The 21,117-nt window shown below is 37.4% G+C and overlaps 3 protein-coding genes, 1 non-coding gene and 1 pseudogene across 21 annotated transcripts; 3 read left to right on the forward strand and 2 right to left on the reverse strand.

Annotated features, from left to right (window-relative positions):
• Window positions 1-1,043: 1,043 nt before the first annotated feature.
• On the forward strand, window positions 1,044-8,774 carry LOC104743681 (kinesin-like protein KIN-14B). 9 transcript variants are annotated; one of them, XM_010464735.3, is made up of 23 exons: window positions 1,044-1,592; window positions 1,882-2,005; window positions 2,271-2,357; window positions 2,492-2,662; window positions 2,824-2,930; window positions 3,268-3,399; window positions 3,485-3,663; window positions 3,765-3,926; window positions 4,057-4,148; window positions 4,257-4,408; window positions 4,601-4,774; window positions 4,867-5,013; window positions 5,191-5,361; window positions 5,477-5,545; window positions 5,737-5,792; window positions 5,889-6,084; window positions 6,287-6,478; window positions 6,590-6,781; window positions 6,882-7,232; window positions 7,418-7,516; window positions 7,622-7,762; window positions 7,863-8,021; window positions 8,120-8,774. In XM_010464735.3, the coding sequence occupies exons 1-23, from the start codon at window positions 1,395-1,397 to the stop codon at window positions 8,573-8,575; spliced, it is 3,807 nt and encodes a 1,268-aa protein (XP_010463037.1). In that variant the 5' UTR covers window positions 1,044-1,394; the 3' UTR covers window positions 8,576-8,774. The 9 variants fall into 9 exon arrangements, with proteins under 9 accessions (XP_010463037.1, XP_010463048.1, XP_087348788.1 ...); XM_010464746.3 differs by having other exon boundaries at window positions 1,106-1,592; window positions 2,261-2,357; XM_087492662.1 differs by having other exon boundaries at window positions 1,138-1,592; window positions 4,014-4,148.
• A 168-nt stretch (window positions 8,775-8,942) lies between these two features.
• LOC104743709 (uncharacterized) lies at window positions 8,943-10,315 on the forward strand (annotated as a pseudogene). The gene is made up of 4 exons (XR_015585020.1): window positions 8,943-9,244; window positions 9,573-9,645; window positions 9,750-9,806; window positions 9,962-10,315. The product of XR_015585020.1 is annotated as an uncharacterized LOC104743709 (transcript).
• Window positions 10,263-14,232, reverse strand: LOC104743701 (ubiquitin carboxyl-terminal hydrolase 17). Of its 2 annotated transcripts, none has more exons than XR_015585019.1 (12): window positions 13,501-14,173; window positions 13,228-13,340; window positions 12,527-13,131; window positions 12,341-12,426; window positions 12,110-12,195; window positions 11,868-12,030; window positions 11,659-11,781; window positions 11,399-11,556; window positions 11,227-11,311; window positions 10,927-11,145; window positions 10,777-10,838; window positions 10,263-10,687 (listed from the first exon to the last, which is right to left on the reverse strand). XR_015585019.1 is itself a non-coding variant. In XM_010464752.3 (12 exons), exons 1-12 carry the CDS (start codon window positions 13,782-13,784, stop codon window positions 10,387-10,389), a joined length of 2,277 nt encoding a protein of 758 aa, XP_010463054.2. In that variant the 5' UTR covers window positions 13,785-14,232; the 3' UTR covers window positions 10,263-10,386. The 2 variants fall into 2 exon arrangements, 1 of the variants encoding a protein (XP_010463054.2); XM_010464752.3 differs by having other exon boundaries at window positions 11,659-11,773; window positions 13,501-14,232.
• A 228-nt stretch (window positions 14,233-14,460) lies between these two features.
• TRNAS-GCU (transfer RNA serine (anticodon GCU)) lies at window positions 14,461-14,542 on the forward strand. Its single transcript has one exon. It is a non-coding gene; the product is annotated as a tRNA-Ser (tRNA).
• A 263-nt stretch (window positions 14,543-14,805) lies between these two features.
• On the reverse strand, window positions 14,806-20,539 carry LOC104743712 (uncharacterized). Of its 8 annotated transcripts, none has more exons than XM_010464778.3 (21): window positions 20,223-20,539; window positions 19,825-19,881; window positions 19,619-19,721; window positions 19,413-19,498; window positions 19,178-19,326; window positions 18,830-19,086; window positions 18,434-18,739; window positions 18,272-18,359; window positions 18,075-18,180; window positions 17,696-17,967; window positions 17,495-17,615; window positions 17,185-17,409; window positions 16,910-17,100; window positions 16,638-16,805; window positions 16,463-16,568; window positions 16,234-16,368; window positions 15,988-16,140; window positions 15,702-15,902; window positions 15,399-15,593; window positions 15,239-15,310; window positions 14,806-15,162 (listed from the first exon to the last, which is right to left on the reverse strand). In XM_010464778.3, the coding sequence occupies exons 2-21, from the start codon at window positions 19,858-19,860 to the stop codon at window positions 15,010-15,012; spliced, it is 3,123 nt and encodes a 1,040-aa protein (XP_010463080.2). In that variant the 5' UTR covers window positions 19,861-19,881; window positions 20,223-20,539; the 3' UTR covers window positions 14,806-15,009. The 8 variants fall into 8 exon arrangements, with proteins under 8 accessions (XP_010463080.2, XP_010463075.2, XP_087348818.1 ...); XM_010464773.3 differs by having other exon boundaries at window positions 17,696-17,970; XM_087492692.1 differs by having other exon boundaries at window positions 20,096-20,339.
• Between the last annotated feature and the right edge of the window lie 578 nt (window positions 20,540-21,117).

The raw sequence follows: 21,117 nt of genomic DNA on the forward strand, positions 1-21,117 counted from the left end.
AGAGAATCAATTACTTGAACAGTGTATATAAATACCAACAAATAACTAAAAATCCAAATAGCATAATCTAATTTTGTTTTATTATGCATTAAGCATCGACAGACACTAATTAGGCTTTAAGTTTTTTTTTTTTCTTCACAAGTTTTTAATGCCTTAAGATTTTATTTAAATGCCTTCAGCATTGACACTAAATAGGCTTTAAGCTCTCTGTTCACAACCAGTTTTTAAAATTCCTCTTGAGTAATCAATACTTAAAAACAAGATTATTTAAGCTTATAATGATCTGGGCTTACAAATCACTTGGGCCTGTTCCAATTAAGAAAAGCCCTCTCATTGGACTAGATTGTTTATAAAAAGGTCAGGAATAATGGTAAAACTTTGGGCCTTTTAATTAAAATTAATTGAAGCATTGAGAAATTTATTATCTGTAGTTTTTTTTTTTTTTTTTTTTTTTAAGTCACAAGCTCAAATATTTCCACTTAAGTGGGTGGGTACTTCATTTCATTCATAAAAGTAGACCCCCACCAGAATTTGTAATCAATAGTATAAAGAGATAACATACAAATAATTATTTACCTTCAATGACACGCTATCTGGTCGGTCCAAACTTCCATAAAAGAAATAAATAAATAACAAATAAAATTCAATAAGCACCACCACACAGATCTCTGATTATACTGCGTGTGCCATTATCATTTAATCGATTAAAATTCGTTTTTTTTTCATTGCACCTTTATCATGAATCATGAGTATCATCATCTTATGCCATTGATTCTTTCTTTAATCGTATTAAAAATAAACTATAGAGACTAATACTGTAGCTACCTACTCATTGCACCGTAATTTGGAAGTGTCATTGTGTTTTAGTAGACTAACTACTAGTCTCTCTATATAATTTAATCAGTCAATAAAAATGCTTACTATATTTGATATATTCCTGAATTTAATCAGTCAAATAAAATGCTTACTATATTTGATATATTCCTTAATCTTTGAAAAAAAAAAAATTAAAAATAAAGAACCAAAATCGAACACGAGAAGGCGTCGTTAACTGTCATTCAATTTGTGTCTTAAAAGACGTTTTGGTGTCTCTGCCATTCAATTTGTTTTGTTTAGTTTTATTAAAAAAGGAAGAACATATCAAAAAACGACATCGTATAATATTCAGTGCCTCTGCCCTTTCATTTTTTTTTTATATCTGAGAGAGAGAGAGAGACAAAGAGACAAAGTAAGAAAAAAAAGTAAAGAGAACACCAAAAAATTGGATTTGGAGGTAATAAATTTCAAAAACTTTCGTTTGGAAGAATCTGAGATTCTCAGCTACCAGAATTGTAGTGGGTTTGTGGCTAAATCTGGAATAGGGTTAGGGTTTTTTTTTGGATTTGTAAAAAAAAATGGCGGAGCAGAAGAGTAATAATAACAATAATAGGTGGAACTGGGAGGTTACTGGGTTCGAATCGAGGAAGTCTTCTTCTAGTGAGGACTCCGTTCATCGGACTCCGTCGTCCACGCTCCGACGGTACTCTATCCCGAAGAACTCGCACTCGTCGGAGCTTGCGTTTAAGGTTCAGAGTCTGAAGGATAAAGTTCAGGTGTGATTTCTTTCCTTAATGTTTCTTTTCAGATGAGAAATCTTAGCGATTTGAATGTGAATGTGGTTGGATTAGTATTTTTTTTGTCTTTTTGTTTTTTTTTGAAAGCTACGTTTCTATTAAGAGAATTGATTTTTATGTTTAGACGAGTATAGAGCTGAGCTTGTACAAGTTTTTAGTGAAATGGTATTGGGGTGGTTGTGTGAGTAGGGATGCTTGATTGAATAATTAAGTGGGATGATGGTTGATGAAGCTGTTGTTTAAGAAAAGTGGGTTTTGGTTAAAACAGCTTGCAAAGGACGATTATGTGGGATTGAGACAGGAAGCTACTGATCTTCAAGAGTACTCTAATGCTAAGCTTGAAAGGGTTACACGTTATTTAGGTGTTCTCGCTGATAAAAGTCGTAAACTTGGTAAGTTTTTTTTAGTTCCCTTCACTGTATTATTCCTTGTCAAGTTTTGACAACAGTGTAGGTTTTTTGGTAGGATTTATGTATAAGGAACGCTGAGAAGATAAGAATTTCTTGGCCACTTATTCAATACTGGAGGAATATTATATATCTTTGTCTATATACGTTTTGCTGTAGATTTTTGTTACTGTTATCTCCTTCATGTTTGTTTGTTGTGGTGAATTTGGGCGAATGTGTTTTGTTCACTTATCTGCATAGCCTATCACAGATCAATATGCCATTGAGACCCAGGCTAGGATATCTCCACTTATCAATGAGAAGAAAAGACTGTTCAATGACTTATTGACGACCAAAGGTGCAGATCTTCCATTTACGACGTGATTAGTCTTTTCTCTGCCCCCCTTTCTCTATCTATACTTTTGTTGATTTTCCCTTCAACACTTGATTTTCTATATGACCTGAATGTGTAGTTTATTTTCTACCTTTCAGGGAACGTAAAGGTATTTTGTCGAGCAAGACCATTATTTGAAGACGAGGGTCCTTCTATTATTGAATTCCCTGATAACTCTACCATACGTGTAAACACTAGTGATGATACTCTGACCAATCCTAAGAAAGAATATGAATTTGACCGAGTTTATGGACCTCAAGCTGGACAAGGTGAGTTAGCTTACTTTACCGTTGATGTAGTCTTACTTTATGCTTAGAACTGTTTCCAGTGTTGGTCTAAAAATGTAGCAAGTATCCATACTTGGTTTGGTTTACAAATATAGTCTATGTACTCCTTAAACTGTGGAACTTATTCTGTAAATTTTCCCCAGCTTCATTGTTCAGTGATGTCCAACCCTTTGTGCAATCTGCGCTGGATGGGTCTAACGTCTCTATATTTGCCTATGGACAAACTCGCGCAGGGAAGACATATACAATGGTTACCCCTCCTTTCCCTTTCCTCTCTGAAATTTTGAAATTAGATATTAATCTTGTTTGGTATCCGTATCATTGATGCTGTTCTGCTTCTAAAATCTTCTCCTGCTTTTAAGTGGTTATTTATATGTTTATGCTTCCTATACATTTTGGCTCTGTAACAAGCCCAAAATATCTATGTGAATGAACATTGAACTGTACAAAATTTCATGGTGACAGGTTTTAATACGGTAGGCAAGCTCATGTATGTTCATAGTGTTATCTTATCGATTTAGGAGAGTTCTACATAAGGCCATTTCCTCTCTGTTAGTTTGAGTGATATGATGTTGGTTTTTTCGCAGGAAGGATCGAATCAGGACCATGGTTTATATGCTCGTTGTTTTGAAGAACTTATCAACTTGGCCAATTCTGATTCAACTTCAACATCTCAGTTCAGGTTCTCTGTTTCAGTTTTTGAGCTCTATAACGAACAGGTGCTTCCTTTTTCATTTTAAGTGAAACATGATTATGATATGAAAATTAAAAGTTTTTTCTAATTCCGAAACTTTCATTTTCTAGATCAGGGATTTACTCTTGGGTTGTCAGAGCAACTTGCCGAAGATCAATATGGGGTTACGCGAATCTGTTATAGAACTATCGCAGGAAAAAGTTGATAGTCCATCGGAGTTCTTGAGAGTCCTGAAATCTGCATTTGAAAAAAGAGGGAAAGATAAACCAAAGTCTAATGTGACTCACTTGTATGTTTTACTTTGTGCTTTACTCTTAGTTTATGCTTATAATTCTCTGCTAAGATTCTCTACTCATGCTATTTTTTTCCGGATTTCTGCTCTCTTGGTAGGGTCGTCTCAGTGCACATTTGTTATAGCAATACAATTACGAGAGAAAATGTAAATAGCAAGCTCTCTTTAGTTGACCTGGCTGGAAGTGAAGGTTTAACTGTGGAAGATGACAATGGAGATCATGTAACTGATTTGCTCCATGTAACTAATTCAATTTCCGCGTAAGTTTAAGTGTCCTTCCCCATTCCTTTTTTTTTTGTTACTTTACAATTGTATATTGTACCTATGTTCTGATTATTTACCAATAGTCCCAGTAGCCTTTGCTCACTGCACACGTCTCGAGTTCTGTAGGCTGGGAGATGTTTTATCCTCTTTGACGTCAAAAAAAGATACGATTCCTTACGAGAACTCATTTCTTACAAGAATACTTGCAGATTCAGTAGGTAAATGCTTATCCTATCCAGTGCATGTGCCTCTACGTTTCCTTTGTGTTAAGGATTTCTCCCCAGTGATTGAATGTTTAAGTGAGAACAAATTTCTTTAACGTACAGGGGGGAGCTCCAAAACATTGATGATCGTCAATATTTGTCCAAGTGCTCGGAACTTGTCTGAGATAATGTCATGTCTCAATTATGCCGCTAGAGCTAGGAATACTGTACCAAGCCTTGGGAATCGAGACACAATTAAGAAATGGAGAGACGTGGTAAGTGGAATTAGAGAATTGCCAGCCATCTACCTTTCTCTCCCGTCTCTTGACTTTGATACATATAGCAGATGATTCTAAATTTTCAAATTATAATACATATTACGATTTGACTTAATAGTAACTTTTTATTCTAAGTTGCTATTCGTTTATATATGTACACGTGGTTTGAAAATATCATTCTTCCTGCAGGCAAATGATTCTCGGAAGGAGTTATTGGAGAAGGAGAGGGAAACTCAGCGTCTAAAACAAGAGGTTACAGGTTTAAAACAAGCACTTAAAGAAGCAAATGATCAGTGTGTACTGCTCTACAATGAAGTACAGAGAGCGTGGAGAGTTTCATTCACACTGCAATCAGATTTAAAAGTATTCAATGATGACTGGGATAGTGTCTCCTTATATCAGTTATTCCTTATAAGATTCCTTTCTGCTAACGATTAACTTATTTGTTTTTGCAGTCAGAGAATACGATGGTTGCAGACAAGCATAAAATAGAAAAGGAGCAGAATTCTCAGTTACGAAATCAAATAGCTCAACTTTTACAGTTCGAACAGAAACAAAAGCTGCAGGTGCAACAACAAGATTCCACCATTCAAAATCTTCAGGTTGGTACTTTATTAGTATCTACTTTCTAAACTTTGGCACATGTCTCCTCGCCTTTTATCTTAAACATCTACGTAACAGAAAGTAGATTGTGAAATTGCTTTCAAGTAGCATTCCGTGAATGTGATAGACGTGACATTCACTTTCCCTTTTTTTTTTTTAACATAAATCTTGTGCAGTCTAAAATGAAAGACTTAGAATCACAACTAAGGGAAGCCCTGAAGTCTGACATGACAAGATCAAGAGATCCAATGGAATCTCAGCCCAGGGCAGCTGAGAACACAGTCGATTCTTCTGCAGTTACCAAGAAACTTGAGGAAGAACTGAAAAAACGTGATGCTTTGATTGAGGTTCTGCGTTGTCTTCCTTCTGAGCACATTTTAATTAGTGACTTCCATATTTTTGAGTTACCAAAATAATATTTGACCTGAACATTTGTCTGAAGAGAGTAGTTGCTTTCTGCAGAGGTTGCATGAAGAAAATGAAAAATTGTTTGACAGATTAACAGAAAAGTCGGTGGCTAGCTCGACTCAGGTGATTCTTTTCTCTATCTTACACTGCGCATGATTCAGTCACACCATGGACGCTTCTCTTTTTGGAGCTGTTGGAAGCAAAATAATTCTATCTCCTCTCTTTATTAAATGTTACTAATTGTCATACACATGGAGATTTTCCTGCTCCAGCTAGCTATTTGCTAAAGCTTTCTCATTCATTGTTGTATATAGGTATCTAGCCCCTCATCAAAAGCTTCACCAACAGTGCAGCCTACAGATGTTGACAGGTAGTTATTTGATCACTTGGAACCATTTAATCCAACATTATGTCTTCTCTATTTTTGTTTACTTCCCCTTACCACCTGATCTGTATTTTTCTTCAGGAAAAATAGCGCTGGCGCTTTAGCATCTTCAGTGGATAAAAATGAAGGCGCGATTGCAATAGTAAAATCCAGCTCTGAATTAGTAAAAACCACTCCAGCTGGAGAATACTTAACAGCTGCATTGAATGATTTTGATCCCGAACAATATGAAGGTCTTGCAGCCATTGCTGATGGCGCAAACAAGCTTCTTATGCTGGTACTGCCACCGTGCTAATATTTGATGTGGAGTACCCTTTTAGATTTTTCAGGGATGTAAATAACTGAATCTATTTTACCACAATTTGAAGTTAGAACTACAGTAAATTCTGTTTCATATATATTGCTGTTTGGGATAGGTCTTCAAATATTCATAGGTTTATATGTTAAGAGAATTTATGGGTTTAATTGTTGACTTGCAGGTCTTGGCAGCTGTCATAAAGGCTGGTGCTTCCAGAGAGCATGAAATCCTTGCTGAGATCAGAGATGCTGTCTTTTCATTTATGCGGAAAATGGAACCAAGAAGAGTAATGGATACAATGCTTGTTTCTCGAGTCAGGATATTGTACATAAGGTCCTTACTTGCACGATCACCTGAGCTTCAGTCGATCAAGGTGCATAACCAGATTTAATTAGCTAATTTTCCTTTTAGCTTTCCTGCTGGTGTGTGACTCTAAGTCTCTTCTCCCGGAAAAGATCAATCTCACGTCACCCACTTTTTTTAGGTTGCTCCTGTTGAACGCTTTTTGGAGAAGCCATATACTAGTCGAAGTAGAAGCTCCAGCGGGAGTAGCAGCCCAGGCAGATCACCAGTTCGATATCATGATGAGCAGATTCATGGCTTTAAAGTAAATTTAAAGCTAGACAAGAAAAGTAAGTTGGTATCTGTAGTTTCAAGAATCCGTGGACATGACCAGGTAAGATATCTATGAGTCCCAGAGATCCTTTATTTTAACCTTATAACTGATTATCCAAGATACAAACATACATGCTTCTCTTGTTTCTAATTTTTCTTAGGATACTGGGAGGCAGCAGGTAACTGGAGGAAAGCTGAGGGAGATACAAGATGAAGCCAAAAGTTTTGCCATTGGAAACCAACCCTTGGCTGCTTTATTTGTTCACACTCCGGCTGGTGAACTGCAAAGACAGATTAGGTCATGGCTTGTAGAAAGTTTTGAGTTTCTCTCTGTTACAGTAGATGATGTTTCAGGAGGAACCACTGGCCAATTAGAGCTTCTTTCCACAGCAATTATGGATGGCTGGATGGCTGGAGTAGGAGCTGCGGTGCCACCTCATACGGACGCTTTAGGACAGCTTTTGTCTGAGTATGCAAAACGAGTCTACACTTCTCAGATGCAGCATTTAAAGGTATATATGCCATGTCAAAGGTGAACTTGATGTGTGTTTTTTTTTTGAGTTGAAAATTTCAGAATGATTTCAGCAGTAACTGATTTTAAATAAGAAATCTGTTAAGGGATTATGTTGAGATCTCGGTCTTAGTCGCTAGAGAACTTGTTTGCCATGTGAGATCTGATATGGGAGTGTTTGATTAGGATATTGCTGGTACTTTGGCTTCAGAAGAAGCAGAAGATGCTGGTCAAGTCGCGAAGCTTCGATCAGCTCTCGAGTCTGTTGACCACAAAAGAAGAAAGGTAAACCCTGAAAAAGAACCATATGCTGTCATAACGTTAATCTCAGTCTTGATCTCCTAAGAGTTTTTTCAAGTACCGTAATTCCATTTTCGTTCTATATATCAGATTTTGGAACAGATGAGAAGTGATGCAGCTTTGTTTACCTTGGAAGAAGGCAATTCTCCTGTTCAAAATCTTTCTACAGCAGCTGAAGACTCAAGATTAGCCTCCCTCATTTCTCTAGATGCCATACTAAAGCAAGTCAAGGTATCTATAACTCTTATCATTTGAAACCATTACGAGTCTTTCTCTCTATCTTAGTTATGATTAACTACAAGAAGAAATAAAATCGGTTTGCTTCTTGAAGGAAATAACAAGACAAGCCTCAGTCCACGTTTTGAGTAAAAGCAAGAAGAAAGCATTGCTTGAGTCTCTTGATGTACTTAATGAACGAATGCCTTCTCTCCTTGATGTTGATCATCCATGTGCACAAAGAGAAATTGATACGGCTCACCAGTTGGTCGAGGTAAGTGATGAATACAAGTCGAGAAAAAAAAGATCGATCCAAAAGTCTTGAGAAGTTTGATAACTTGTAACTTGCTGTTTTTATTTATTGGACTGCAGACGATTCGAGAACAGGAGGACATTCTTCAAGACGAAAAGAGACCTCCATTAGAATCAATATCTTCAACAGAAACCGATGTGTCTCAATGGAACGTTTTGCAATTCAACACGGGAGGCTCTTCAGCTCCATTCATCGTAAAATGCGGAGCAAACTCCAACTCGGAGCTCGTAATCAAAGCGGATGCTCGTATTCAAGAACCTAAAGGAGGAGAAATCGTGAGAGTTGTGCCAAGACCTTCGGTTTTAGAAAACATGAGCTTAGAGGAAATGAAACAAGTGTTTGGTCAGTTACCAGAAGCTCTAAGTTCACTGGCCTTAGCTAGAACAGCAGATGGCACACGGGCTCGGTACTCTAGACTATACAGAACTCTAGCCATGAAGGTTCCCTCTCTAAGGGAACTCGTTGGAGAGCTAGAGAAAGGAGGAGTCTTAAAAGATACCAAATCGACGACTTAAAACATGAAAGTATTTAGTATTACATATTTTTCTTTTTTACTGTGAGGCTTTTTTTTTTTTTTTATACTTTGGACTTGTTTGTATTTTATATTTTGTGTCTGTATTTTGCGGCCACCAATGGTGATGGTATAGTGTGTAAGAGAGCCGTTTCAGCTCGAATATAGTGAATTCAAGTACCGTCCATGGTCAATGCACCTCATCACACTTGCGCTTATCGAAAAAAATACACAAAACCCTAGCCACGCACCTCACAACTCTTCTCGCCCTTAAACCTAAGTTTGAAGCAACGGCGCCGTTTCAATAAAAGAATGTAAAAAAAAAAAAAAAACCTTATTATAAAGATTACTTCGGCGGTTAGCTAATCTGTAATCAGTTTTTGTCTCATAATTGGGTAATTTGATCAAATCGCGAAACTTTTTAACAATTTTTTGCTTAAAGAGAGCATTCAATTGCTTTATCGAATTGTATTGAGAAATTGAGAGTTTGCAGTGTCTCTGTTTGGTTCGAAAGATCAATCATTGTTTTGAGTTTGGTTAGAAAAGACCACTTTGTTTTGTGTTGGATTGATTTGAGTGAGTTTTGCATTATGTATTACCTCCATTGACGAAGGAAGGAGCAGAGAAAAATGGCTGCGACTGTTCGTTCTGACCAAACCTGGGATTTTAGCTGGTATGTTCTGTAAATTCTCGTACTTCGCTTCTACTCTCTGGTGATTCGATTTAGCTCTTAGTTACACGTTTCCTCTGTATCTGATTATAGAACAGACGGATTCGATTATAGAAATCTTGGGTCTGATCAATTTGAAGGAATAGACTCAAAAGTTTCGATCTTTACCCCCACATAAACAAGAGTAATAATACGACCTAGTTAGTTTTATTACTCCGCTCAATTAGCTTAATTAAGAGGATTACACTGTTATAGACTTGTTTCTTCATAATGGGGAAGTTTGGGATTTGAATTGATGTAACAGAGCTTTTGCCAATTTTATCTTTGGCAGTAATTTGGATGTGAATTTCGAGTCAGAAGAACATGCTTTGATTGCTTACACATCATTGGCTGTTGATACAGAGGTTTGAATTCTACTCCAATCTATGAATTAATAATCGAAATTTCCAACAAGCTTTTTATCCCATTTCACTCATGTTACTGATGTGTGATCTCATCATTAATGCAGTTGCAGCCTGATAAGGTGAGTAAGAGTTATGTCGGTATCAAACAACAAGCTTTCTGTGTGAGTTTCTTCAAGTCCTCCTTCCATCGCCTTCTTTGATCCTTGAATCGCTTACAAGACTGATTTTTAACTAGACATCTTTCTTTCGGGTCCTATTCGACTTCGCCTACTTCTTTATACTAATTTGGATCTTTTCTCACCGGATAATCTTACAGGCATTTTGAAGCAACAGAGGCAAGGCTTCTTCGCGCTTCCTTCTCTGCGTTTGTAGACGTTCTTACGCTGGCCACAAGAACAATTCAAGAATTTGGGCAAAAGTAAAAAAAAAAACACACCAATGTGGAACGAGATAGTTTGATTCTTTCTCATTTCTTACCGACCGGAGAACTCAACATTTACAATGTGTTAGTCAAAACAGTGGCTGCTTTGAGCACAGATCTTACGATTTTTTATTCAAAATATGTATTATTTATGTAGTGTAAATTGGATGTGAGAAGTGAAGAAAGATGAACAGAGTTATTCAAAACTGTACACTTTAGCTCCAATATAGTGGATTCAAAAAATGATCACTTTCTATCTTTTTGGCTTGTTGGTTCAAAGTTAAAAAAAAATGATGGCCAACAGACTCAACAACAAAACCTCAATAAAACGTTTGAGCAGATGAATCACGACGGTCTAGTTTCCAAACCGGTTCAACTTCACCAAACAGGTAATCTGATAAATTCTCAATGCCTCCTGATGAGTCTTTTGTGCTACATGAGCTTGTTGTGTCTGATGAGCTAAACAGTGACGACAGACTTCCACTCGACGAGTCCACACGCGGCAACAAAGTACTGTCTCTCTGTTTGTTGCCGTGTCTTGTTGACGGAATTGCGGCCAAACTTCTTCTTTCCTTTGGTTTCCGACCACCACCGTTCTTGCTCAGCGGTCTCGGAGAATCTCTGCCAAAGAAAGAAGAGGATCATTAAATAAATGAACAAGATTTGGGTTTTTATGATGATATGTGTCCTCTCTCTCTTTGTATATTCACCTTGCATAAAGAAGCATGTAAGCTCCTTCTAGTAATACAGTCTCTAACTGCACCGGGGAAACCTACGAATTCTCAGAATCAAAAATCAAGTTTCGATAAATATATATATATATATATAATAGATTTAAATGGTATACTGCTGAGACCTACATTGCTGTCATCAATTTTGAACCAATCTCCATGAAGGGGGGTTTTTATGTAGCAAACATAATGACCTGAAAACGAAGTGCTCATAGCATCCAAATGGACCACCACTGCGTAGAGACTATACACAGGATGCTCCCCGTTCTTTTGGTCACTCATATACGGGCTAATATCGAGAAGCTCGGGAAAATGTATTGGTTTGCTCAGCTTCCCAAAGTTATCAGACTGCATGACCAAAAGAAATCATTCTTCCGAGGAAACCCAATAGTAGTAGACACCATCAAACTAATGAGGATGATGACTCACCTGAAAACGTTTCAGCACGACAGTAAGAATATTGGGTCCTTCCAGTATCATCAGTTTCTTTTTGGCTTTCTGGTAAGATTTACATCTGTGGTTGTTGTATAAAGAAGGCAAAGGAATTAGGAGTAGCTTTCCTAACGTATATATTAAGTTTCCAATAGAAAATTTCTACTACCTGCCACAGAAGTACCGGTTCTCTCCATCTAGGACTTCGTAGGCTGTAAATTGAGCAAGTGCTTCTTCGAGGCTTCCTATATCCCCATCTATCTCAACAGTTAGATCCATCATCAGCTCCGATCGCTCAGATTTGTGGAGGCATCTCATGCATTTAATCTGTGTAATAAAGTGAATGATTACTTGAATGCTAACAAAGCAACAGACAATGCTCTAATTTTGGTAATAAAGGCAATATACAATTTGCTAATAATATATAACCTTGGAGTGAAGATATCCACCAAACGTAAGGCCTACTAAAGTAGTTTCTTCAGCAAATGGACCAGCTGCATCAGCCTCTTTCAGAAAAACAGATTGCATTGTATCAACAGCACACCTGGCATTCTTATGAAAGAACAATGTGAACACCTTTGCGAAAATATTGAATTAAAGAAAAAAACTACTGAAAAGCATAACACATATGGATTCACCTTAAAAACTCGTGTGCATCTTCTTCCTTTCCAGGGCCAAGATGCTTCCCGATCTTTTGTAATTTTGATAAGATCTTGATAGGTGATAGAGGAGATTCTCCACCCCTTGCCTTTAAAATTAAGTATTCAAACTCACAAACAAAACACCAACTCTTCTTTCTACCTGAAAAATTCAACTATCAAGATACGATTCCACATAGTTACAAAAAGAGCAGTAATAATCACTTTGGTGTGCAGCTTACATGTTTTAGAGTGTAATCCCCGAATAAGGTATGATATAAGTGGCCGAGTGAATGCCAAGCACTGAAGGACAGCATTTGCATAACAACTACAAAAGTAATAATATAAGTGATAAGCATTAGTAACAGTACATTAAAAACACGGCCAGTCCACAGCTTAATACTAGTATATCTCTCAAACTACAATTGCTAAATATCATCATGCTATAAGCAAGAAAAGTTATCTGAACGTACCTGTTCCCTAAGTTCACAAGGCCAAATGGCTGTAATTCTACTCTATCACAGTAGAGTTTCACAAACAACTCATAAGAGAAGCTCATCTGCACACAAAAAAAAGGAAACAGAAACATTAATGGGATAATGGGAGTAGATATATTCATAGTTAAAAAACTTAAACTTGCAATCGTATTATCTAGTAACCTCATCAATAGAACTGGAAGGTTGAGATATATTTGACGATTTTGGGGGTCTAAAATGCTGAACAACTTTCTGCACCGATGTTTTCAATCCACTACTTGATGAACCTAGGGACACTTTTGGCTTACTATTAGGTTTTGAAGGTAGGAGAACAGTTGAAGATGACATTGCAGCAGAAGCACTAGATGGTTCAGATGTAATTCTTCCATGTCCAAGTGCATTCATTTCTTCTTCATACCCAACTGACAAAAATTGATCTGAAACTGACATTTCAGCCAAGTCACCTGACCTACGTGAATTTTGATTGCCAGTTTTCCGCGGCTTTGCATCAGTCTTTCTCGCTGATTCAACCTTCTCTATACGATGACGTGATTTCTTCCTACCTAGTGGCCTGGTCTCATAGAGATTATCAACCTTTTTGCTTATAGAAGTAGTGAAATCAACAGCTTCAGATGTAGCTTGCACTTTATGAATACTAGGCCTAGTTGTAGACATATCAAAGGAAACATCAACAGACTTGCCATTATCATTGGAGGGTATTTCTGATGATGATGATGATTCAATTCCAGTCATACGAGATGGAAGTTCAAAATTCGACTCTTTTGCACCTACAGAGAGGTTCAAGTCATCAAAATCACAAACCACCAAATGTGAAACCTTTACAGATCAAATCAAATGCTTAAATCTCAAGTATCTAAAGTTACCATTAGAATGAACAGAATCGTCCTTTTCTTCTTCATCGTAATCAGGAAGAGAAGGCGATTTACATTCATCCTTGTGACCTCGTCGCCAATGAAGAATCTGACACTTGCTAGAACTATTCCAACAACAAAAAAAGAATGAATTTTTAAAAGCGAAACAGTACAGAACCAAAATAAAAATCTAAACTTTACTTCGTGATCGATCGGATTCTAAAACTAGCCATCTTCAAATCTCTCAGGATTCAAAAAGATGATCAAATTAGGGAGGAAACGAACCAGTAACGAACAGATTTGCACTTGGAGCAACGAGTAGAGGTAGGGTAAAGACAAACAGCGCAACGATGAACATCCGAAACGGAGTTGGCGGCGGCATCAGTGGGGGATCGAACATGAACCTCCTCAGCGAGATAAGATTCCTCGGTGGCTAAAGCAATGAGACGAAGGACTTGGTCTCTTTTGACAGAAGCAGATCTCCATTGGCGGCGAATGAGAAGAAACACCAACAGGATAAACCCAATCAAGATAAAACGAAACCCTAGGACTCCTCCAGTTTCAGGCATTGTGTAATAAAATCTCAGACAAGAGAGGAAACGTAGGAGGAGGAAGCTGTAATTAACATTGTCTACAAAGAAAGAAAGAGAGAGATTGATGATGATGCAGAGGAGGTGGGTGATGATGAGAGTATGATGAGTAAATGTGGAATCTAAGACGGCGGAGGTTAGAGAAGCGACGGCGGGTGAAGGATTTGGGCATCTGGAGAGACTAAAAAAAAAGCTAGAGAGAGAGAGAGAGAGAGAGAGACAGAAGAAGGAAGAAATCAGGAATTGGTTTGTGTTTGTTTGTAGAGAGAGAAAGTGAAGAAAGGAGGGAATAAACGTGCACTTGTTCTCTCTCTCTTTTGTCGTTTTCGATTTTTATTTTTCTCTTTCTTTTGTGTGTTTTTGGTCCCTTCTTAGTTCTTACTGTTTTTTAAAACAAAACTAGAAAAAGAGCTGTTCTGGTTCTATCGTTTTGGAATCTTCAACAAAGACTTTATATATTCGAGGCTTTGGCCACATTATCCTGTGACCCCAAAAACTTATTCGGAACCAAACCGAATAGTTCAAAAACTATAACGAACCGAACTAGCTGAAAAGTACAATTTTATGTCTTCGTGTAGTTGGTACGTGTTATTTAATATGGAAGCCATTATTTTATTATTATATATTTAATTATTGCGGCGTATTTATCAAAAACGTCGCTTTGGCCGAGTGGTTAAGGCGCTCGCCTGCTAAGTGAGTGGGATTTTCCCGCGAGAGTTCGAATCTCTCAGGCGACGTTTCTTTTTTTCTTTTTTTTTTCAACTTTTTAGTTATATATATTTAATTATTGCGGTGTGCAAAGCAACTCCTCGCTCTGGTCGAGTGGTTAGTGAGTGTGATTTCCAGGGTTCGAATCTGTCTGTCGACATTTTGCTTTTCTTTTTTACTGTATCTTTTAGTGCCCAACTTAGACAGACGTTAGTTAACACGCGCCTTTTCTAACCGTCTCTCATCTGTCTTTTAACCAGAGTCAACGATTTGCACCACTAAACTCGGTCCGTTGTTACAAAATGCGAGTCTCTTCTTTTCTTCTCAACTTTTTACTACATACAGTACAGTTACAATCATTGTTTACCCCCTCTTTCTTTTTTTAACTACATATGCTAGGCAATGCCCAAAACTTCTCCATACCATACCATACCAATGAACCAAACACAGTAAAACAAAAAGAACCAGATTCTTCACCGGCTTTCAATGTCTGGTACTAGTAGTTGTAACCTCCTTCTCTGTAATCCGTAGAATCTTTGCATAGCATCGACCTGAGTTCCATCATTGATCTTGGTGGCTCCAAGTGCTCCGGCTTCAATGCGTTTCCAAGCAAGCTTTGCATTTGTGTCGCAAATATTTCATCTAACACCTAAACGTATCAACCAATTTCATCAGAAAACATGGCAACAACAACAACAATGAAAAGGTTTCAAAACAACACTTACAGAAACTGCGATTCTCGGTCCTTTGTGCCAAGTCACATTATCTTTCCTATCTTCCAAAAGACGAAGCACATCCTGGAAAACAAAAGAAAGAACAGAACATTGAAGGTAATTGCAGAAGAGAAAAAGAACCAGTGTAATGAAATGTAACGATGTCTCTAACCTGTCCCATTCGGTCCCAGATTCCTCTGCAGATTGTCACAAACACATCGGGTAAGAAAACACCGTGTAGATGATCGATAGTTTTGTCTAGCAAATCCTTCAATGCCGTCATTCGGTTTCTAACATCCGGTTCTGCTGTGGTTTCCCTTAAGTCGTGGATGATTGTCTTTAGCTTCATCTGACTTTGTATCCTCGTCTGTTAACATAAACAAAATCAAGAAATTGATTTTAACAAAAGCTGGCTCTGAGAACAAAACGCAGAAGAAAATCGAATTTTTGGAAGATAATTAGAGAGAGTACATACATTCTCTGCGAGTTTCTCTACAAGCGCTTGCATATAACTTCTGAATTTGGCTCTTAACAAAACTGTCACCTCACTTAACCGCTCCCCCAAGACTCTGTTTTCTCCATCAGGGATATATGAATTCCACAATTTGAATCGGTTCTCTATACTCGGGCGTAAAATGTCAAGCACTCTTTTCATTGAGTTGAGAAGAACTCCAAGCTGAAAATTTTACCAAAATGACGTCAATGTCTTCTCCTCTTACAACCAGAAAAAAAAACTAGCAAAATTACAATAAGCAACTTACCTCTTTTGGAACAGAATAAGGATTAGGCGTGCCTTTGGTGAGTTTCTGGACAATTTTTAGGCCAAATATTTTACTTTCCTTTAACGGAGATAAAATCTCAGCAAATTGTTTCTCCATGGCTTCAACTATTGCCTTTTCTGAGTCTGCTACAACCTTTTTTCATGGAACAACAGTAACACTTAAATTATGATCCATTTAAACAACAACACAACAAGTGATTGGACTTAAAAGAAGTCTTTGACTTACTTTCTCCAAGGATATTGCGTATTCTGGCCACCGCCTAATGATGATATCGTATTCATCAAGTGTCCCATTGAGTCTCTCATACATCTCATCGACAAAAGGAGAAGTCAATCCCGGAATCTCGCCACATGCTTTTGACTGAAAAGTGAAAAGCAGATAGAATGTACTTAGAATGTTCTAAGTTCTACAGTTTATGATCAAACTTGGAAGAACTCATTTGCATGATACGTACCGTCTCTAGCTTGCAGAGTTCATATAAAACTCGTCGTTTCTCTTCAATCCAGGTTGTGATATATGAATAGAAAAGCTCCTTGGCATTAACGCCACCTTTAATAGGACTGCAAGACAAACAATATATTTAGGTGCCTATAGGAATGTATAAGTTAAAACTTAGTTAGTGAACTTACTTTATGTTCCAGCTAGAGATATCTCTCTGAAAGTCTGCGGTTGTTATAACTAGGTCAACAACCGCAGGTGATGGTCCAGGAGGAGGCCATACAAGAAGAAATTCCCGGAGCCTATTGCAGAGATCAACACTATATATTGCCGCTGAATGATTTGGAAGGTCTATAAAGCTGTTCAAAAGTTAACAGAGAGAAATCATTAGAAAGATAAAATGAGAAGCAAACCGGTATGTTAACATATATGCTGCATATCTTTGACTTAGTTTAAAACAAACCTTGGGAGCACGTTGCAGTCATGGATCGCTATATCAGTGGATATTTCATTTTTAAGGCTCAAGATCAGAGACCTCATCTTTTGATAAGAAGCTGGAAGCGCCATGGGATCAACTGGTGCACCTTCACTACGGTTGTTAAGTAAATCATTTGTTTCCAATAAATGTCTTCTTGACCTCTTCTTTGAAGCAGCCTGAAGTGGTGTCCGTAGGTGATGAATCACATATACAACTTAAGAAAACATAGTTCTGAAACAGATAAAAAGTTTGATTATTACCTGAAAATATCTGCAGAGTTTCAACTGTGCCTCGGGGGTTAATACATCATTGCGAAGACCATAGAGCTTGACAGCTGACTCTATAGCAGGTGCTGGAGTCCCCGTAGCAGACTCAAAAACATCTTTCATCCCGGAGAAAGACAGTTCATCAAGTGATTTATAATTCTCAAATGCTGAAGCGAGAATCTGTTGAATTTGTTCGTCAATTTCCCCAAGTAATCGATTCTGACCAAAAGGATCAAAAGTTGAAGTAAGCTACTTGAATACTGACTGAAGAAACAATTTAATAATCAAAGCTTAGCTAACCCACCTCTTGATGACTCAATACAGCCTTGTAGTTGCTTTTCATTATAATAGGGAATAGAAAATCATAAATCAGATCAAGACAATCCTTGGTAGGCGATGCGACATCCATGACATAAGAAAGATATCTGCAAGTTCTCACAAAACATTGCTTAATAACCACAAAATGAATTTTAAGACACACCATTCTTAGTCACTCAAGGATTACCTTAATCTAGTGTATGCATCTGAAACGCCGTAATAGGATGCAAATCGAGTAATCATCCAATGCCACGGTCCCTTAAACAATAAATTTCTTCGCTGAAATCGTTCCTCTTTCATAGCCACCTCTAGGACAAGATCATACGCTGAAGTTTCTGCCACTAACCCACACTTGGTTTTTTCATCTAAACTACTTGAGTAACTAAACTGAAGTTGGATTCTCCCTATTAGTTCATGCTCCGGTTCATGATATATTGGCAACCATCGCAGTTTGTCACTCTGCTTCAGAAAGAAAAGAAGAATTATAAGATCTTCAGCTTCATTGTCTTAACGGAATCAGTAATATGAAAACATAATGCATGTGAGACACAGCAAGAGAATCTTACCGGATCATCAGCTATAGCTGCTAGCTGAGCAACGACACGGCCAAGAAGTTGCCCCTTCGAATCTCGAACTTCAGTAATCAAATCATCACCAAGACTATCTGGTAAGCTACAAGAAAACAAAAGAATATTAAGATCACCTAAAAGAAGTAGAAAGAATGATCAGTAAAAAGATCACGGGAGTAAACAAGGGCACATACAAAATGAACGTCTCGCCAGATCCAGGTTGCGTCTTAATTTGATCCTCTTCAGCAGAGCTCTTTAACCTCAATGAACATGAATATGTTTCTGAAACAGGAAAGAATCAGATATTGATGACCAGTATAAGACCAATGAGTTATGTCCAAAGTATGATGCAATACCTTGTACTGCTTCATAAGTTTGCGGTCCAGTGTGAGATGTAACAATTTCGTTTTTAACGGCCTTTGAAACCTGCTTAAGGTAGCGAGCAGCAGCCTGTAGGTAAGCCAAACTTTGACGCGAAACTGAACCATTAAGAGGAACTTGGGGAGTGACATGAACTTTCTTCGCTGCTTTCCAGCCAGAAGATAAAGTCGAATTCAGTTCCTCAATATGGTGACGAACAACATCGAGCTTTTCCTTGGAGAGCGTTAGTGTTGCAATGTTACAGCCAGGTGGCGGATCTAATCCCATTTTGATTCTACGAACTGTACAAACCATACTCTTGTAAGCACAACTGAAATTTCTACAAGTGGTCAAATGCAGTGTGAGGAAAAGAAGATACAAATGTCTATTACCTTGGAGTCTAATTTTTCCAATAGTCTTCTTAGATTTTGGAGCAGATGTCTCGGTAACCAACTCAGAAGGTCCCTTTCCCAGTAACTCTTCTTCAGATTGAAGAAAAAACCTCTGCAAACTAAATGCATTCCTCATTGTCTTGCATTCATTGTTCAGGAAGTAAGAAGCTTCGCTGACACCATCTGTTGACCATGAATGAAGACATAGCCGCACACAGGCTTCATAGGCAATCATGGCAGACCATGGACCTTGCTCACTGCATACAAACCACACAAAAAATGAAGGAAATGACAGAGGGAGAAAAGAAACAAGACAAGAAAATATATAAATCAGATAAGAAACTAAACCTGGCATGAAAGGTGGGGAAACGAGGCAATGAACCGGTTGAAGTGATTGTCCCGTTCTGGGTCCTTCCTGAAGTTCCAGCCTCAACACTTCTTCTTTCACATTCATTATGGGAAGATACATTGTTCCGCACACCACAAGCTTCTGCTTCCTGTAAAAGTTATAATCAAATCAGAGAACAAAACAGTAAGGTTTTAAAAGAAAACAAAAGAGAAGGGAGGGGAAAAAAGCAAGTACATATGAAACTTCAGTGCTTGTAGCTGAGTCTGATAACTCATCAGCACCAAAGACCTTCGCACCATTACGTCCAAGTCCATTTTGAGCTGCCATATTATTATTATAACCAACATGAATTTTATAATCTTGAGGAGAACGTTGAGGTGAGTGTTGACTCTCGAATGTCTCTTCATCTGAACTTGATCCACCATAGTTGTTATTATTACCTCTAGCGGGTTTAGTTGCAAAAGCATAACCAGAATTGGTATTGGCAGCAGACTTAGCATCCAGTTTCCGATTACCAATCGTCCACCTCGAACCAACAACATCCTATAACCATCTCAAATCAAAACAAGTAATAGTTAACAGCAAAATCAAAAAAAAAAAACAACATAGAAACTGTAGAATTGAGAAGAAACAAAATAGTACAAACCTCTCCTAAGCTTCTTAAGACAGCTTCCTTGAACATCGCTCCTTCTTACCTTTAAACCTAAGAAGTTGAGAAGAAATCATCAAAACGCAGATAGTTCACATTCACATTCAACAATCAAATCTCTCAGTTCAATACCGAAATCCCTAAAACATAGCAACTGGAAACGAAATCAAAACGGATCGAAGGATACAAAAACGAAATTGTAGTAGTGAAACGGCCAAAGAGAAGAAGAAGAAGAAGAAGAAGAAGGAAAAAAATAAATGAGAATTACTTTTAGCACTTCCACGAAATCCACATGAAAAGTAAAGAGAAATCGTGAACGGAAACCTCACGAAAATTGAAGAACCGATCTACTCGTCAAATCGGGAAAAGAATTAGTAATGCATTAGCTTACTTACACTCTTCCCAAAGAAGAAGACTCTTCCGAGAGTTGTTTTTTTTCTTCTTTGCCAGTGAAGGAAGGAGTCAACAAGTGTGAAACCAGAAAAAAAAAAAAAAAAAAAAAAAAAAAAAAACTCCAGTAGAACCAACTCTTAAACTTTTTTTTTTCCTTCTTCTTCTTCAAAAGTGACTACGGCGGAGGGAAAATTCCGGTAGTGACGACGATCATTGGACTCGAATTCACGAATGGTGGATTTGGCAAATAAACATGAAGATCAGATGAAGATTTATTCTCTCTTCTTCTATTTTTTTTTCTTTTATCTTTTTATCTTTTTATCAGATAACGGTGACGGAGACTTTAATACGCTCTTGGTAGTAAATCTGACGTGGCAACTGGATACAGTTCACGCCCTTTTTCCATAAACACCAATGCACTCACTACTCCTATATTTTATTTATTTTTAGTTTCATTTTCCAATATTTTTTGTCACAGTATAAATTAATGAATAAATTCCATCTTTCTTATTAACACAATGGTCTAAACAACTTATTACAATAGTACTATTAAAAAAAGATAGGTAATCGATTTCTTTAGATTTCGTTCTAATGATGTGGTCGCAATTTGATTAACCAACTCTCTTTTTCCTGCCTAATAGAGATCTCATTTGACTAATAGAGAAGTAATGGAGCATATAAATTTCATCAATTCTCTCATTTAATTGAAACACAATGAATCAAAATCAAACCCACAAATACATTTTGATCCGGTGTTTAATGATATTGGAAAATGGAACCAAATTAATCTAACAATTAAATAATCAACCGAAAGAATTGTAGACAAACTTGAAGAACCTTTCTCTTGTCTTCATATGTCTTTTCTCCGACCGCATTAGTTGTATCCAGGTCACGCCG

The sequence above is a fragment of the Camelina sativa genome, chromosome 2, assembly GCF_030686135.1.
Source record: "Camelina sativa cultivar CO46 ecotype springtype chromosome 2, ASM3068613v1".
Taxonomy (NCBI): Eukaryota; Viridiplantae; Streptophyta; class Magnoliopsida; order Brassicales; family Brassicaceae; genus Camelina; species Camelina sativa.

Coding starts and splice junctions, on each gene's coding strand:
- LOC104743681 (XM_010464735.3), top strand. CDS start 1,395: ATGGCGGAGCAGAAGAGTAATAATAACAATAATAGGTGGAACTGGGAG. Junction 5,793..5,888: donor CAGCCTACAGATGTTGACAG/GTAGTTATTTGA, acceptor ATTTTTCTTCAG/GAAAAATAGCGCTGGCGCTT. Junction 7,517..7,621: donor TTGACCACAAAAGAAGAAAG/GTAAACCCTGAA, acceptor TCTATATATCAG/ATTTTGGAACAGATGAGAAG.
- LOC104743701 (XM_010464752.3), bottom strand. CDS start 13,784: ATGCCTGAAACTGGAGGAGTCCTAGGGTTTCGTTTTATCTTGATTGGG. Junction 13,132..13,227: donor CGATTCTGTTCATTCTAATG/GTAACTTTAGAT, acceptor ACCTCTCTGTAG/GTGCAAAAGAGTCGAATTTT. Junction 11,557..11,658: donor GTGGATATCTTCACTCCAAG/GTTATATATTAT, acceptor TTTATTACACAG/ATTAAATGCATGAGATGCCT.
- LOC104743712 (XM_087492678.1), bottom strand. CDS start 19,860: ATGTTCAAGGAAGCTGTCTTAAGAAGCTTAGGAGAG. Junction 15,594..15,701: donor TAGAGAAACTCGCAGAGAAT/GTATGTACTCTC, acceptor TTATGTTAACAG/ACGAGGATACAAAGTCAGAT. Junction 15,163..15,238: donor GACCGAGAATCGCAGTTTCT/GTAAGTGTTGTT, acceptor TGATACGTTTAG/GTGTTAGATGAAATATTTGC.